A 19241-nucleotide genomic window follows, 5' to 3' on the forward strand; every position below is an offset into this window, starting at 1 on the left:
TCTTCTAAATATAGCTGTCCAGTTTTCCCAGCACCATTTATTGAAGAGACTGTCTTTTTCTCCACTGTATATTTTTTCCTCTTCTGTCAAAGATTATTTGACCATAGAGTTGAGGGTCCATATCTGGGCTCTCTACTCTGTTCCACTGGTCTATGTGTCTGTTTTTATGATGGGACCATGCTGTCTTGGTGGTCACAGCTTTGTAGTAAAGCTTGAAGTCAGGTAACATGATGGTCCCAGTTTTATTTTTGTTTTTCAACATTTTTTTAGCGATTCGGGGACTCTTGTGATTCCATACAAATTTTTGGATTATTTGCTCCAGCTCTTTGAAGAATACTGGTGGAATTTTTATCGAAATAGCATTAAAAGTATAGATTGCTCTAGGCAGTGTCGACATTTTAACAATGTTTATTCTTCCAATCCAAGAACATGGAATGGTCTTCTATCTTTTTGTGTCTTCTTCAATTTCTTTCATGAGTGTTCTGTAGTTCCTCGAGTAGAGATCCTTTACCTCTTTGGTTAGGTTTATTCCCAGGTATCTTATGGTTCTTGTTGCTATAGTAAATGGAATCGATTCTCTAATTTCCCTTTCTGTATTTTCACTGTTAGTGTATAAGAAACCCACTGATTTCTGTACATTGACTTTGTATCCTGCCACGCTGCTGAATTGTTGTATGAGTTTTAGTAGTTTGGGGGTAAAGTTTTCTGGGTTTTCCATATAAAGAATCATGTCATCTGCAAAGAGAGAGAGCTTGACTTCTTCATTATCAATTTGGATACCTTTTATTTCTCTTTGTTGTCTGATTGCTGTTGCTAGGACTTCTAATACTATGTTGAACAAAAGTGGTGAAAGTGGGCATCCTTGTCTTGTTCCTGATCTCAACGGGAAGGCTGCAAGCTTTTGCCCATTGAGGATGATATATGCTGTGGGTCTTTCATAGATAGATTTGATGAGGTTCAGGAATGTTCCCTCTATCCCTATACTTTGAAGCGTTTAATCAGGAACGGATGCTGGATTTTGTCAAATGCTTTTTCTGCATCACTTGAGAGGACCATGTGGTTCTTCTCTCTTCTCTTATTAATTTGTTCTATCACACTGATTGTTTTGCGAGTGTTGAACCATCCTTGTAGCCCAGGGATGAATCCCACCTGCTCATGGTGGATAATGTTTTTAATGTGATGTTGGATCCTGTTTGCTGGGATCTTGTTGGGAATCTTATCATCCATATTCATCAGGGATATTGGTCTGAAATTCTCCTTTTTCATAGGGTCTTTGCCTGTTTTGGGCATCAAGGTAATGCTGGCTTCATAGAAAGAGTCAGGAAGTTTTCCTTCTGCTTCAATTTTTTGACACAGCTTCAGGAAAATAGGTGTTATTTATTCTTTGAACGTATGGTAGAATTCCCCATGGAATCCATCAGGTCCTGGGCTCTTGTTTTTTGGGAGGTTTTTGATCACCAGTTCAATCTTGTTACGAGATATTGGTCTATTCAGGTTGTCAATATCTTTCTGGTTCAATTTTGGGAGTTTATAATTTTCCAGGAAAGCATCCATTTTATCTAGGTTGCTTAGCTTATTGGCATATAACTGTTGATAATAACTTCTGATGATTGTTTCTACTTCCTTGGTGTTCATTGTGATCTCTCAGTTTTCAGTCATAATTTTATATATTTGAGCTTTCTCTCTTTCTTTTGGATTAGTGTCGCTAATGGTTTATTGATCTTATTGATTCTTTCAAAAAACCAGCTTCTACTTTAATAGATACGTTCTACTGTATCTCTGGTTTCTACCTCATCCATCTCTGCTCTAATCTTGATGATTTCCCTTCTTATATGTGTAGTTGGTTTTTTTTTGTTGTTGATTCTCCAGTTCTTTAAGGTGTAGAGACAGCTGGTGTGTTCTGGATTTTTTACTTTTTATGAGGGAGGCTTGGATGGCTATGTATTTCCCCTTAGAACCGCCTTTGCTGTATCCCATAGGTTTTGGACAGATGTGTCTTCATTCTCATTGGTTTCCATGAATTGTTTCAGTTCTTCCTTGATCTCCTGGCTGGTCCAAGCATTCTTAAGCAAGGTAGTCTTTACCTTCCAAGTGTCTGAGTTCCTTCTGAACTTTTCCTTGTGATTAAGCTCTAGTTTCAAAGCACTGTGATCTGAGAATGTTCTGAGAATAATCTCAGTCTTTTGGTATCATTTGAGTCCTGATTTGTGACCCAGTATGTGGTCTTTCTTGAGAAGGTTCCATGTGCCCTTGAGAAGAATGACTATTCTGTATTTTTAGGGTAGAATGTTCCGTATATATCTATGAGGTCCATGTGGTCCAATGTGTCATTCAATGCTCTTGTTTCTTTATTGATTTTCTGCTTTGATGATCTGTCTATTTCTGAGAGAGGTATGTTAAGATCTCCATTGATTATTGTATTCATATCAATATGACTCTGTCTTGATTAACAGTTTTCTTATGTAATTGGCTGCTCCCATATTGGGGGCATAGATATTTACAATTATTAGATCATCATGGTGGATAGTCCCTTTAAGAATGATGTAGTGTCCTTCTGTATCTCTGACTACAGTCTTTAGTTTAAAATCTAATTTTTCTGATATGAGAATCGATACCCTGTCCTTCTTTTGAGGCCCATTGGCATGAAAGATGCTTCTCCATCCCTTTACTTTCAGTCTGGGTGTATCTTTAGGTTCAAAATGGGTCTCTTGTAGACAACATATGGATGGGTCCTATAGTTTTAACCAGTCTGCAACCCTGTGACATTTTATGGGTGCATTTAGGCCATTCACATTGAGGGTGATTATTGATAGATATGTTTTTATTGACATCGTGTTACCTTTGAAGTTTTTCTTTCTGTAGATTGTCTCTATATTTCTGTTCAATGATATTCTTGAGCTTTTTCCTCCTTTAACGGCGCCCCCTTATAATTTCCTGCAGTATCGGCTTGGTGGTTGCATAGTCCTTTAGCCTTGCCGTCCTGGAAACTCTTTATGTCTCCATATATTTTGAATGTCAGTCTTGCTGGATAATGTATTCTTGACTGCATGTTTTTCTCATTCAGTGCCCTGAATATGTCTTGCCAGCCCCTTCTGGCTTGCCAGGTCTCTGTTGACAGGTCTGATGTTATTCTGATGGGCTTTCCTCTGTATGTAAGGATCTTCTTTGTCCTAGCTGGTTTCAAGAGTTTCTGCCTACAATTATAATTTTTCATTCTTATGACTAGGTGTCTTGAGGCCTTTCGAGAATCTGTAATCTGGGAAGGGAAGACTTTCAGGCCTCTAGTAAATGAATGATGGTTCCATTCATGAGATTCGGAAAATTTTCATGAAGAACTTGTTTCATGAAGAATTCTTTCTTCCTCCTCCCCTTCAGGGATTACAATAATTCTGATGTTGGAACGTTTCCTGGCATCATTTATTTCCCTGATTCTGTTTTCGTGGTTTCTAAGCTGTTCCAGGCTTCCTCCTGATCCTTTCTATCTGTTTGTCCTCCAGATCACTAATTCTATCTTCTCTCTCAGTTACCCTAGCTTTGAGTGAGTTTAGATTAGATGGGAACTCATTGACAGCATTGTGAAGCTCATCCCTGGTAGCTTTTAGCTCTTCCCTAATATTGAAAACATCATCTCTGGTCCTTTTCAGTTTGGCCCTAATCAATTCTGTTTGGTCACCCATGGCTTTCTCCAACCTAGATATTGCTTGGATAATTTTAGCCTGAATTTTCTTTCCGACATATTGTCTATGTTGATAGCCATTAGCTCTGTTGCAGTGGGTCCATCCTCTGTATTTTTTTTTCTGTTGGCTTTCCTCCTCCTAGTCATTTTGGTGAGAGATGGCTGAACGGGTGTAGCTGGGTGTATCGACTGTGGTGCAGTCCAGGTGCACCCTGGAATCCTTCTGAGCAATCAGGGTTCCCCACCCAAATGAGAAGAAAAAGAAAAGGAAAAGAAAAAAAAAGAGAGAGGGAGAGATAGGAAAGAAAGGTGAGATAAAAGAGAAGGTTCAGCCCAAATGGGCCCCAAGGTAAGATTTATGAAGTATACAAACAGAAACAGACAAACAAAAAGACTGATAAAAGTATATGACAAGAGAAAAAATTCATATGTATATATATTTACATATATATATATATATGCAAATAAAGGAAGAAACTCTTCAAAAAGAACCCCTAGTGTAAGATTTATATACTATCAGGACAAGTACAAAAACACAGAAATACTGGTGGAAGAAAAAGTTGAGAGAATGGTTGTAAATTCTCAGTGTGTGTGAGGAAGGTTGTTTTGATTCTTCCCGGATGTATCTTGAAAAAGGGCTCAACTTTCCTTTGATAAGGGGGGATTAGGAATCGGTTTACCTATAGGGGTGGCATTGATTGGGGAAAGGGGATTACCTTGATGTTTAACTTCTATATGAATATTAGAAAATAAAAATTAAAAAAGGAATAAACTAGACTAAAGTAAACTAAAATTAAAAAAAAGAAATTTAAAAAATAGTAATGCAAAAGGAAAACACAGGTGTATGTATCAAAAGTTCAGATTAGAAGGTTATTATGGAATTTGATGTACTGGACATCTCACTGTGATGGTAAATAGGTTAAAAAATTATCTATATAATAATAAAACATTAGCTATAAAAAATGAGCCAAAATAATGGGATTGAATTAATTTTAAAAATTATCCTGTGAAGTAGTGGTGGTTGTTCTCTTATGTCTTTTTTTATTTCCTCTTTCCTGGTTGGTTTTCTGGGTGAGGGGCCTGCCATGTGGGTTTTCTGTCAATGATGTTCTCTCAGTTAAGTCCTCCCGCCCCCCTCAAGGGGGTGGGCTCTGAGGAAACTGTTTTTTTTCAGGCTTTTGTTCTCTGGAGTTTTTTTTATATTTGTTCACTTTTGTTTTTCTGTCTTGCCTTGACCGCTTTTGATGGTTTTTGTAGGTTTAGAGGAAAGCAAACTGCACCTTGACCTCCCTCTTAGAGAGAAGCCTCAATTGGGCTGCAGAGCCCTAATAAATTCCCCCATTGGGGCTGGCAGAGCAGGTTCCCAGTCTCGGTCCCTAGGGACTCAGGATTTTTTGCTTGTACCCAAAACCACAACAGCAGCGGCTGTCTGGGCAGCTCCAGACTGCCAGGGAAGTTCAAAACAGTGATCACACACTGAGATTTTCCCTCTGGCCAGGGCTGGGAGTGCCTGGTCTTTCAGGTCGAGAGCACCTGGCTGGCGTTTGTGTGCACCTCTTTCAGGGGAGGGCGAGGGCAAGATTTGGACTCTGATGGCATGGCAGGGCACTCACGTGGGGACTGCAAAAAGGCTGTGCTTGTTGGCTGGCGAGGCTCCCAGCCACTCATGGGAGCCCGGGAGCCATGCACTCTCAGGCGCGCTGGTGGTTCAGGGACCAAGACCTGGTTTCTCTGCTGCACTCTCTCTGGCTCTGCACCAGGGGTGGCTGTCCTGGGTCTGGGGACTTAAGCCCAGACCCTAACACCCCGATTCCCACAATTTCCCCTGTGATCCTTTGCTCTTTTTGAGTGCTTTCTACCAGACTCCTGAGTTAATGCTGGTCCCCAGGCACAGGGCACTCTCGCGTTGGGATATTACTTTCCAATGGGTCACCTCTGTGGCTCCCTCCCCCTTTTGTGTATATTCCGATATCAGTCCAGCTTTCCCACTCCACTTTACCTGCCCACTGGCATCTTCTGCTCCAGTAGAGATCCAGACGTGTATAATTCTGATCTCAGGCTGATTTGTGGGTGATCGGAGTTCTTTGGAAGGTAATGAGCTCACTTTAGGGTACAGGTTGAAAGCATGCCTCCTCCTACTTCCCCACCATCTTGTCTCTCCCCCTTCACAATTATTCTTAATAGCTTTTTGTTTTCTGAGCTGTTCCCTAAAATGTTTATATTTTTAGAATATTTATAGGAACATAGTTTAGTTTAGTCACTTAACCTCAAAAACATATTGGTAAAATATATCTTGCCTTGACATATTTAATGTTAAAGGACATGAAAAATCATCCTTAACTTTAAAAAACTTTGTTGTAGATATTTCACAACTGTAGATTTACCATCACATGAAATTACATAAAACTATCAGTTTTTCTTAATTATTAATCACTATAAAAATTCAATTTCCAAAAATAATAGGTGGTTTATATCTTACCATATATATTTCTGTGCTATTTACTCTAATTGCTAATGCTAAATGCTAATACCTGACTAATGATGCTGCTTATCCTGATGCCAATTCTTCATCATCCTAAAATTAAATTTCTGTCTTAAAAATAAACTAAAGTAATTCTGCAAGAGTAACTTGCCTCTTTTTTCTGAGTTTGCAAGAATGGTTTCCATTTTATACTTTATTTTCTCCCATACAATTTCATCTGCAACACAGATGAACTGAAACCAAGAGGATACTCTTAATTCTTACAACCCATACAGCAGATCACTTATTTGTACCTAATGGCAGAGAAAAACTACTCGTAGTCAGTAATGAGATATTTTTAATTGGTGATAATGTTGATTATAATAAAAATTCATTTAATAAGGGTACCAATTTAAACAGATATAAGGCAATATGTACACACACACACACACACACATCAGGGTATGTTGAACTGAATAACATGGTTTACACCCTTCTGTGTTGTTATATGTGTCACTATAGTAAAATAACATCTGTTGACATCATCTTGTCCAATGTATTTAAAGAAATATTAATTCAAGGCTATCAATTTTATGTAAAAATAACATCTAGAATATATTAGTTGCTAGATATCTGTGCCAAAGTTGTAAGAAAATATTTTTAAATGTTGTCCTCCAACTTTCAGAATTTTGTTGTCTAAGAGTCAGCTCATATGCTGTTATGTTAATTCTCTCAAAATAATGTCATTTTATTCAAAAGATTCTAGGTCACAGCATCACTGTCATGGGATCAGTGGAAGTGTATAACACCTCCTCTGCAGACTTCATCTTCATGGGACTGTTCAACAGGAAGGACATCTCGGGCCTTCTTTTTGCTATTATCTCTATCATCTTTTTCACTGCACTGATAGCAAATGGGGTCATGATATTCTTAATCCACACTGATTCACGACTTCACACTCCCATGTATTTCCTGCTTAGTCACCTGTCCTTCATTGACCTGATGTATATCTCCACCACTGTCCCAAAGATGTTGGTTGATTACCTGCTTGGTCAAAGAACCATCTCCTTTATGGGGTGCACAGCTCAACATTTCCTCTACCTCACCCTTGTGGGAGCTGAGTTTTTCCTGTTGGGCCTCATGGCCTATGACCGCTATGTGGCCATCTGCAAACCCCTTCGCTATCCTGTACTTATGAGTTACCGTGTCTGTTGGATGATCATAGCAAGTTCCTGGTTTGGGGGCTCTTTGGATGGCTTCCTTCTAACTCCCATCACCATGAGCTTTCCTTTCTGCAACTCCCGTGAAATTAACCATTTCTTTTGTGAGGCACCTGCAGTCCTGCATTTGGCATGTGCAGACACTGCCCTCTATGAGACAGTAATGTATGTGTGCTGTGTTCTGATGCTGCTGATTCCTTTCTCTGTGGTGATTGCTTCTTATGCCCGAATCTTAACCACAGTCCACCACATGAGTTCAGTGGAGGGGAGGAAGAAGGCATTCACCACCTGCTCGTCTCATATGACAGTGGTGACCTTGTTCTATGGGGCTGCCATGTACACCTACATGCTTCCACACTCTTACCACAGGCCAGCCCAGGACAAAGTCTTTTCTGTGTTCTACACAATCCTTACACCAATGTTAAATCCACTCATCTACAGTCTGAGGAACAAGGATGTGACTGGAGCTCTGAAGAGGGCACTAGGCAGATTCAAGTGTACACAAAGAGTGTCAGGAGAAATGTTTTGATAGTGGCTTCTTCTCATGTCAATAGTAAATGGGAGCCTTTGTGGACACTGTGACCATGTTCTCAATGAAGGATTAAACTGGAAAGTAGGCTCAATTGTGCAGGAAAAAAAGGGGAAAGAATCAATATAAAAATGAATGCTTTGGTCTTCATTTTTTTCATCCCATCTTCTTTCTTCTATCCTCCCTTTATTTTAATCCTGTTCACATGAATTCAAAATAAATGTCCAGTGTTTTTCAGGAATTGAAAATAAAATTTCTTGCTCTTCAGTTTCACATTTTGGAAACAACATAAATTGCATGCAATTTAAATGGCATAACCTATGTTGAGGAGTGCAAGAGGGAAGGTGACACTTTTGGTATATATGATACTGCTGTATAAGTATATGTACCATCTAAAAATAATTAAAAAAATATCTTCTCAATTTTGAGGACTGATACTGGACCCAGCCCTTTAGGAAGACAGTTGTGTAGCTACCTGTATGTTCCAATTTGTCAGTTTGTCAGGAGAGTCAGATTAGTTTTCTTATATAGTCATTGTGATCCCTGCAATAATTGTGTTTTACTTTAAGTAGCAATGTAGTATTTACCTTCTGTTTGTAACACATAATTGAAAGTTATTTTTCAGGTAAGTTAAAATTAATGGATGAGAACAAAGAATATTTTCCAGAAAAGACAACGTGAGGGTATCATATACTCAAAGGTATACCAAATGTCAGAAAAACACACAGGGATATGGGCCGAGAGGATACTAAAATGATTTTTCAAATATGTCACAGGGTCATCAAGATTAATCATAAACCAGTCAGATAATAGAAGTTTGCTCATATTCCATATTCATACTCCCAACTGATCCAGAATTTGAGGACAATAGAATGTGGCAAATCATGTTCAGTGTTCCATTTGATTCTATAAGGTGTTTACTCAGGTATCATAAGGGTCACTTTATTAAATTATTAATAATCATAATCAATCATATTAGCCAACCTGTCTAAAACTTAATAATTCACATACTCTGTAAGGTCCTTCACCCTCTAACAATTTCATAACAAATAAGCCACATATTAGCAGCTTTAATTACAAATGAAAACAATGGGTATCAAGGAAGTAAGGAACTTCTGTAGGGTAATATTTTAAATTACTGTATTAAGCTGCAAAATTTCAAGGAATGTGATTGATTGAACACTGTATTTTTCAGATACAGCTTCCTCAATCATTCATCCATGTATTCATTTATTATTCATAGCTTTGAGCAAGATAAGAAAAACACCTACAGTTTAAAAGTTTACATTCTAATGGGGGAAAGGAAATGAAAGGAAAAAAAGTAGCAGTCAAGAAAAAAATTTATGTCCCCACAACACTGTATGTAGCAACAGTGACTAAAGCTAAACATATATGTTCTCTTTGCTCCAGAAGAAACAAACTCAGGTGAATATCTAACAAATATATATGCATAATCTTCACCAAAAGATATGTAGTAGCAGACAAGATAGAGAGAGAGAGAGAGAGAGAGAGAGAGAGCAGCGACCCAAAAGCTTACTGGTGGTGACATGATAAATCAATTGTGACATTGTCAAACAATAAGAATAGACATTCTAGGGTGCCTGGGTGGCTCAGTGGGTTAAGCCGCTGCCTTCGGCTCAAGTCATGATCCCAGGGTCCTGGTATCGAGTCCCGCATCGAGCTCTCTGCTCAGCAGGGAATCTGCTTCCTCCTCTCTCTCTCTCTCTCTCTCACTGCCTGCCTCTATGCCTACTCGTGATCTCTCTCTGTCAAATAAATAATAAAATCTTAAAAAAAAGAATAGACATTCTACTAACATTACTTACAATGCTATAGATAGATCTCAGAAACATGTTGAACTGAAGAAGAAAGTTACAAAATATTACATTTAAACTACAGATTCATCAAAACTACCTTTGCTTGGAAGATTAGTGGCTGAAAGGGCTTATGGGTAGGTTCTGTGGTGTTAGTGGTTTCCAGTTTCTTTGTGTAGATGCTGATTACACACATAGTGTTCAGTTTAAGAAAATTTACCAAGTTCAAATTTGTTTTCTAAGATTTTTTAAAAATTTCTTAATCTTTTTTTTTTTATTTTCAGCATAACAGTATTCATTATTTTTTCACCACACCCAGTGTTCCATGCAATCCATGCCCTCTATAATACCTACCACCTGGTACCCCAACCTCCCACCCACCCACCACTTCAAACCCCTCAGATTGTTTTTCAGAGTCCATAGTCTCTCATGATTCACCTCCCCTTCCAATTTACACCAACTCCCTTCTCCTCTCAAACTCCCCATGTCCTTCCTGCTATTTGTTATGCTCCACAAATAAGTGAAACCATATGATAACTGACTCTCTCTGCTTGACTTATTTCACTCAACATAATCTCTTCCAGTCCAGTCCATGTTGCTACAAAAGTTGGGTATTCATTCTTTCTGATAGAGGCATAATACTCCATAGTGTATATGGAACACATCTTCCTTATCCATTTGTCCATTGAAGGGCATCTTAGTTCCTTCCACAGTTTGGCAACCATGGCCATTGATGCTATAAACATTGGGGTACAATGTTTTCTTTTCACTACATCTGTATCTTTGGGGTAAATACCCAGGAGTGCATTGGAAGGCTCATAGGAAAGTTCTATTTTTAATTTCTTGTGGAATCTCCACACTGTTCTCCAAAGAGGCTGCACCAACTTGCATTCCCACCAACAGTGGGAGAGGGTTCCCCTTTCTCCACATCCTCTCCAACACATGTTGTTTCCTGTCTTGCTTATTTTGGCCACTCTAACTGGTGTAAGGTGGTATCTCAATGTGCTTTTAATTTGAATCTCCCTGATGACTAGTGATGATGAACATTTTTTCATGTGTCTGATGGCCATTTGTATGTCTTCATTGGAGAAGTGTCTGTTCATATATTCTGGCCATTTTTTTTTTATGATATGATTGTCTGTTTTGTGTGTGTTGAGTTTGAGAAGTTCTTGATAGATCCTGGATATCAACCTTTTGTCTGTACTGTCATTTGCAAATATCTTCTCCCATTACATGTGTGGCCTCTTTGTTTTCTTGACTGTTTCCTTTGCTGTGCAGAAGCTTTTGATTTTTGATGAGGTCCCAAAAGTTTATTTTTGCTTTTGTTTCCTTTGCCTTTGGAGACATATCTTGAAAGAAGTTGCTGTGGCTGTTATCAAAGGGATTAATGCCTATGTTCTCCTCTTAGATTCTGATGGATTCCTGTCTCACGTTGAGGTCTTTTATCCATTTTGAGTTTATTTATGTGTATTGTGTAAGATTTTATTTATTTATTTGAAAGATAGAGAAAGAGAGAGATCACAAGTAGGCAGGCAGAGTGAGAGTGGGAAGCAGGTTTTCTGCAAGCAGAGAGCCTGGTGATCATCTCTGCCGAAGACAGAGGCTTAACCCACTGAGCCACCCTGCTGCCCCTAAAGTTCACAGATAAGAAGCTAGATATTTCATTTTGTATGTCATTTGAATTGTTCAGTGTGAAGATAGATTTTAGGAGTCTTTGATAAGCATATTGTGTGTAACAACAAAGAGATTACATTAGATCTACCCTAGTTGAGGGACTGCATACATAAAGAAGAGAAAACTGAAGAATAGGTCACAATATTTTAATGTATAATGCCAAGCCATGAAAGAAGTAGTTGACAATAAAGAGATTAAAATGATGGCAAATACCCAGGCAGCATGGTATGACAGAAACATAGATGTCTTTCTAAAGAAAGGATGTGTCTACAATGAGAAATATTAGATATAACTTGAGTAAGTTTGAAACAAAAATTTGATCACCTAAGTAAGGAAACTAATTATCTCTTTATGTCCTTGACAGAGAGGTTTCAATGAACTAAGATGGTGGCTAAGTAGGAGGACTTAGGTTTGTGTCATTCCCTGAACATAACTAGATAATTATCAAGTTATCCTTAATACCCTAGAAATCAACCTGAATATGACACAACAAACTCCACAACTTAAGGTAGAGAAGAAAAGAAAAGAAAAAAACATTGAAAAATGTAAGGAGTACAGAGACAGGGTTTGGGGGAGAAGCAGGTCACAGTTGCTGTGGAGGGGAGGGAGCCATAGTTGCAGAAGAAGGCAAGAGAGAAGAGCATACAGGAAAACATGCAAGAATATTTCCCTGGGGCACCTGGGTGGCTCAGTGGGTTAAGCCTCTGCCTTTGACTCAGATCATTGTTTCAGGGTCCTGGGCTCTCTGCTCAGCAGGGAGCCTGCTGCCCTCCCCCACTCTGTGCCTGCCTCTCTGCCTACTTGTGATCTCTGTCAAATAAATTTTTTTTAAATCTTAAAAGAATATTTCTTATTATTTCCCAGCCACTGGGAAATAGGGACTGATTTTTATTTCTAGCAACTAGTGGGTCTTAAAGACTGGAGTTTTAAGGGTTCCCTGGCTTTTCTCGGATAGAGCCCTGAGGGTGTTGCCTCACTCTGGTAGGGAATGCCGGCAAACAATCCTGTGAAAACAGTGTAGAAACAGTGATATGAAGAGTATTTAAGGCATACAGGGGAGAGTTTATTTGCTCTTCTTACAACGTGTCACTGAGAGGCAAGATTCAGGGAGAAACATCTAAGGGGACAAAATAAGAACCAGCAGACACCATTCCCACCCCCTCATCTCTCATCATATACACAGAGTAACCTGCAGAAATCAGCTCAGCTCCAACACTGGCTGCCTAACCCAATGATACCATGTCCCAAAACATTGATTTATGACATTTCTGACATCTCATTCCCTGCACAGTGGTCCCCCTTCACAAAAAAATAGAGCAGGCCCCTGCCCACACCATGATCCTAAACCTGGATTTTTAAAACTTAGTAGGCTTGGTTAGGATAAAGCCCAGAGGGCTCTGTGTTGCTCCTGGTAAGAAGATAGGCAAACAACCTGGAGGCTGACATTGCAGAAAAAGAAATCTGAACAAGCAAACAAACAAACAAACCTGGGACATACAGGAGGGAGATTATTTACTCTTCTTGAAATACTTTTCTGATAAGCAGGGGTGTCTTTCTGGGGAAAGGGAAGCTGGTTAGCACAATTTTCCACTCCCAACCCTCAACACCCTCAGCATAAACACAGAGCTACCTGTGGTAAGCAGTGAAGTGGATACCCTGGATGCTTAACTTGCTTACACTAAACCTCACACCTTCTCACTCAATCTTGCCACAGTCCCTGTGAAGCAGAACACTCATCCAAAATACCAGCAAAAACTTCTGCCCACAAAGTATCTCCTAATTTTTCCATGGCCTCAGTAGTCGTGGAGGTGGTGACAAGTCACATTTCACAAGCATACAAAAGAACAACTTGGGCAAAACTTGCCACATTCAAGCCAGAGATAAAACACTGACCACTTCATGTAAGGGGAAGCTTTGAGGATGACTGACTTGAAAATAGTGCAAGCAGAACACAACAACAGAGCACATACAACACAATGGAAGCACTCTCTTAAGCTCTGGGCCCTGGGCATGACATGACGTCTTCTTCATAAAGTGATTAATTTCATGAGCAAGAAACATAAGTGACTTTTCTATAAGGCACAAGAATAAGGCAGAGAATAGACAAAATGAGAAGAAAATATTTATCCCAGATAAAAGATAAGACCACTGCCAGAGATCTAAGCAAAAACAGATTTGGTTAACATGCCTGGTGAAAAATTTAGAGCAACAATGATAAGGGTTTTTACTGGGCTTGAGAAAAGAATGGAAAGAATGGAAGCCATCATTCTTACCATTACCACAAAGATAAAAATGTTTTAAAAAGATTCAAAGATAAACAGCAGAGGAAACAGGGGAAGAAACACATGTGATGTAATTCTTCTGCTGGAAGAAGCAGAAGAATGAATGACCTGGAAGACAAAGTTATAGAAGCAAAGAAGCTGAACAAAAGAGAAAGAACCATGAAACAGGAAAATAGACTTGGGAAATTAAAAATTTCCACCAAACTTAAAAACACAACATAGATGTCCCAGAAAAATAAGAGAAAAGCTGCATAATTTTAAAAATAATTAATATCTAAAAATGACTCTCATTTGGAAAATGAAAAAAAAAAATCCAGATCCATGAGTCACAGAGAACTTCAATCAAAATCAAAAAAGCAAGTAGCACCAAGACATTTTGTAATTAAATGTGAAAAATATACTGATAAAGAAAAAAAATCTTAAAAATACTAAAATAAAGGGTATCTTAAAGTACATGGGGAAATAAAAAACATAAGACTAGAGATATCTCAACAGAATATTGGTAAGTCAGAAGGGGTGACATGATACTTTCAGAATGATGAGTGGGGGGCACCTGGGAGGCTCAGTGGGTTAAGCCACTGCCTTCGGCTCGGGTCGTGATCTCAGGGTCCTGGGATCGAGTCCCACATCGGGCTCTCTGCTCAGCAGGGAGCCTGCTTCCTCCTCTTTCTCTCTCTGCCAACCTCTATGCCTACTTGTGATCTCTCTCTGTCAAATAAATAAATAAAATCTTAAAAAAATTTTTTCTTCAGAATGATGAGAGGGAAAAATCCACAGCCAAAGCCAAGAACACTCTATTGAGTAAGGATGTCATTTAGAATAGAAGGTAAGATAAAGAATTTCCCAGATAAACATAAACTAAAAGAGTTCATGACTACTAAAGCAAACTAAAAGAGTTCAAGCCAGCCCTGAGATAAATTTTAAGGGGGACTTCTTGGAGAAAAAATGACCCACAGCAACAAAGATTAGAAAGGACCAGAGAGCATCAGCAGAAACACCAACTCTACAGGTAATGAAATGGTACTAAATTCATATCTTTCAATAATCACTCTGAATATAAATGAGTATATAAATAGAAAAAATGAATATAAATGTATGATAAAATGCCCCAATTAAAAAAAAACACAGGGTATTAGAATGGGAAAAAAAGAGCTATCCATAGGCTGCATACAACACTTTAGACCTAAATTCACTTGCAGATTGAAAGTGAGGGGATGGAGAATGATCTGTCATGCTCATTGATATTAAAATAAAATTGGGGTAGATATACATATGTATATCAGACAAACTAGATTTTAAATCAAGCACTGTAACAAGAGATGAAGAAGGGCATTGCATCAGAATTAGGGGCCTATTCATCAAGAAGATTTAACAATTGTAAATATTTATGCCCCCATCTTAGGAGAATTCAGATATATAAATCAATAACAAACATAATGTAACTCAGTGATAACAATACCAAAATAGTAGGGGATTTTATTACCCACATAAATCAATGGACAGATCATCTAAGCGGAAAATCAATAAAGAAATAATGGCACTGGACCAGATGGACTGAGATATATTCTGAAGAGATATATTCAGAACATTCCAACCTAAAGCAGAAAAAAAAAATATTCTTTATGAGTGCATATGGAACAGTCTCTAGAATAGATAACATACTGGGTGACAAATCATGCCTCAACAAGTACTAAAATAACTAGATCATACCATGCATATTCCCAGACCACAACATTAAAAACTTGAAGTCAACCACAAGAAAAAATTTGGAAGGACCACAAATATAAAATGGGGAAGATGGCGGGGAAGTAGGAGGAGGCGTCGCTTCAGCCTGTACCCTAAAGTGAGCTGATTACCTACTAAAGAACTCCGATCACCCACAAAATCAGACTGAGATCAGAATTATACACGTCTGGATCTCTATGGGGGCAGAAGACACCAGTGGACAGATAAAGCAGAGTGGGAATGTCGGACTGATATCAGAAGATAACAAAAGGGGGAGGGAGCCACCAGAGGCGACCTTTTGGAAAGTAATACCCCAATACCAGAGTGCCCTGCATCTGGGGATGAGCATTAACTTGGAGTCTGGTTGAAAGCACTCAGAAAGAATAAAGGACTGCAGGGGGAAATTGTGGGAATCAGGGTGGTTAGGGACAGGGGCTTAAGTCCCCAGACCCAGGACAGCCACACCTGGTGCTGAGCCAGGTGCTGAGCCAGAGAGAGTGTGGCAGAGAAACCAAATATTGGTCCCTGAGCCACCAGCACATCTGAGAGTGCCTGGGGTCCCATGAAGAGCTGGGAGCCTCACCAGCTGGCAGAAGCACAACCTTTTTGCACTCTCCACGTGAGTTCCAAGCCTTGCGACCAGAGCCTGACACATACCCCACACCTTCCCCTGAGAGAGGTGCTGCAGGTGCCAGCCCAGTGCTCTCAGACCCAGAACGACCAGGCCCTCCTGTCCAGGCCAGCTGGAAAATCTCAGTATGCAATCACTGCCTGGAACCTCTCTGGCAGTCCAGAGCTGCCCAGAGAGCTGCCAATGTCGTGGTTTGGGGTACAAGCAGGAGTTCCTTTACTCAGAACATGCTCTGTCAGTGGCCAAGGGTAAACTTCTGTGCTCTGGAGCACCCAGAGGGGAACAGACTGAGACTTCTCTCTGAGAGGGAGGTCAGGCTGCAGTTTGCATTCCTCTAAACCTCAAAAACCCATCAAAAGCTGTCAAGGCGAGAGAGAAAAAAACAAAACAAAACAAAACAAAAAATGAACAAACAAACATAAAAACTTCTAGAGAATAAAAGCCTGAAAAACCGGTTTCCTCAGAACCCACCTGCTTGAGGGGGATGGGGAAACATAACTCAGGAAACACTGCATGAAAACCCACATGACAGGCCCTTCCCCAAAAAACAAACTGGGGGGGGAAAAAAAAGATGACAAAAGAACAACCACCACTACTTCATAGATACGACTTTATTTTTAATTTCTTCCCACTATTCTGGTTCATTTTCGTATTACATATAGATAATTTTTTAAGCTATTTACCATTACAGTGAGATGTCCAGTACATCAAATTCCATAATAACCTTAAAAACTGAACTTTTTGATACATATACCCATGTTTTTCTTTTGCTTTTCTATTTTTTTTTAAATTTTATTTTAGTTTAGCTTAGTTTATTCTTTTTTTATTTTTATTTTTTAATATTCATATAGAGTTAAACATCAAGGTAATCTCCTTTCCCCAATCAATGCTACCCCTATAGTTAAACCAATTTTTAATCCCCCTTTGTCTTAGGAAAGTTGAGCCCTTTAACAAAGATAGCAAGATACATCCAGAAAGAATCAAAATAACCTTCCTCGCCCACACTGAGAATTTATAACCAGTCTCTATTTTTTTTCTTCCACCAGTGCTTCTGTGTATTTCGGTTTGTCCTGATAGTATATAAATCTTATACTTGGGGTTCTTTTTTTTTTTTAATTTCTTTTCAGCATAACAGAATTCATTGTTTTTGCAAGACACTCAGTGCAATACATGCCCTCCTTAATACCCACCACCTGGCTTCCCCAACCTCCCAAACCTTGCTGCTTCACAACCCTCAGATTGTTTTTCAGAGTCCATAGTCTCTCATGGTTCACCTCCCCTTCAAATTTCCCTAAGTCCCATCTCCTCTCCATGTTACTATGTCCTCCATGTTATTTGTTATGCTCCACAAATAAATGAAACCATAAGATATGTGACTGTCTCTGCTTGACTTATTTCACTCAGCATAATCTCTTCCAGTCCTATCCATGTTGCTACAAAAGTTGGGTATTCATCCTTTCTGATGGAGGCATAAGATTCCATAGTGTGTATGGACCACATCTTTCTTATCCATTCTTCTGTTGAAGGGCATCTTGGTTCTTTCCACAGTTTGGCAACTGTGGCCATTGCTTCTATAAAAATTGGGGTACAGATGGCCCTCCTTCTCACTACATCTGTATCTTTGGGGTAAATATCGAGTAGTGCAATTGCAGGGCCATAGGGTATTTTTCAAAGAGCTGGAGCAAATAATCCTAAAATCTGTATGGAATCAGAAGAGACCCTGAATAGCTAAGGAAATGTTGAAAAACAAAAATAAAACTAGTAGCATCACGTTACCTGATTTCAAGCTTTACTACAAGAAAGTGAAACCGTATGGTAATTGATTCTCTCTGCTTGACTTATTTCACTCAGCATAATCTCCTCCAGCCCTGTTAATGTTGATACAAAAGTTGGGTACTCAACCTTTCTGATGGAGACATAATATTCCATTGCATATATGGACCATATGTTCTTTATCCATTTGTCTATTGAAGGGCATTATGGCTCTTTCCACAGTTTGGCAATTGTGACCATTGCTGCTACTACAAAACCATGACAGCATAGTACTGGCATAAAAACAGACACATAGACCCATGGAACAGAGTAGAGAGCCCAGATATGGACCCTCAACTCTATGGTCAAATAATATTCTACAAAGCATGAAAAAATACACAGTGGGAAAAAGACAGTCTCTTCAATAAATGGTGCTGGGAAAATTGGACAGCTATATGTAGGAGAATGAAGCTCAACCATTCTCTTACATCATACACAAAGATAAACTCAAAATGGATAAAAAAACCTCCATGTGAGACACGAATCCATCAGAATCCTAGAGGACAACATAGGCAGTAATCACTTTGATATCAGCCACAGCAACTTCTTTCAAGATATGTCTCCAAAGGCCAAGGAAACAAAAGTGAAAATGAACGTTTCCGACTTCACCAAGATCAAAAGCTTCTGCACAGCAAAGGAAACAGTCAACAAAACAAAGAGGCAACCCACAGAACGGGAGAAGATATTTGTAAATGACAGTACAGATAAAAGGTTGATATCCACATAAAGAGGAACCCTCTTACATTGTTGGTGGGAATGCAAGTTGGTGCAGCCACTTTGGAAAACAGTGTGGAGATTCCTCAAGAAATTAAAAATAGAACTTCCCTATGACCCTTCAATTGCACTACTAGGTATCTGCCCCAAAGATACAGATGTCGTGAAAAGAAGGGCCATCTGTACCCCAATGTTTATAGCAGCAATGGCCACAGTCGCCAAACTGTGGAAAGAACCAAGATGCCCTTCAACGGACGAATGGATAAGGAAGATGTGGTCCATATACACTATGGAGTATTATGCCTCCATCAGAAAGGATGAATATCCAACTTTTGTAGCAACATGGACATGACTGGAAGAAATTATGCTGAGCGAAATAAGTCAAGCAGAGACAGTTATGTATCACATGGTTTCACTTATTTGTGGAGCATAACAAATAAAATGAAGGACATGGGGAGATGGAGAGAAGGGAGCTGAGTGAAATTGGAAGGGGAGATGAACCATGAGAGACTATGGACACTGAAAAACAACTTGAGGATTTGGAAGGGGTGGGGGGTGGAGGATGGGGGAACAAGGTGGTGGGTATTGGAGAGGGCACGTATTGCATGGAGCACTGGGTGTGGTGCAAAAACAATGAATACTGTTATGTTGAAAAGAAATAAAAAAAATAAAAATATAAAATAAATTAAGAAAGGATACATGG

The 19241-nt window shown here is 39.2% G+C and overlaps 1 protein-coding gene across 1 annotated transcript; it reads left to right on the forward strand.

The window, feature by feature from the left end:
* Positions 1-6920: 6920 nt before the first annotated feature.
* On the forward strand, positions 6921-17697 carry LOC101693577 (olfactory receptor 2T1; the record flags this gene model as incomplete). The annotated part of the gene is made up of 2 exons (XM_013050519.2): positions 6921-7852; positions 17673-17697. Coding segments are annotated over exons 1-2 (957 nt in total), but the record flags the coding sequence as incomplete, so codon positions are not given.
* Positions 17698-19241: the final 1544 nt, after the last annotated feature.

This window comes from Mustela putorius, unplaced genomic scaffold (genome assembly GCF_011764305.1).
Source record: "Mustela putorius furo isolate JIRA1106 unplaced genomic scaffold, ASM1176430v1.1 tig00003923_pilon_pilon_pilon, whole genome shotgun sequence".
Taxonomy (NCBI): domain Eukaryota; kingdom Metazoa; phylum Chordata; class Mammalia; order Carnivora; family Mustelidae; genus Mustela; species Mustela putorius.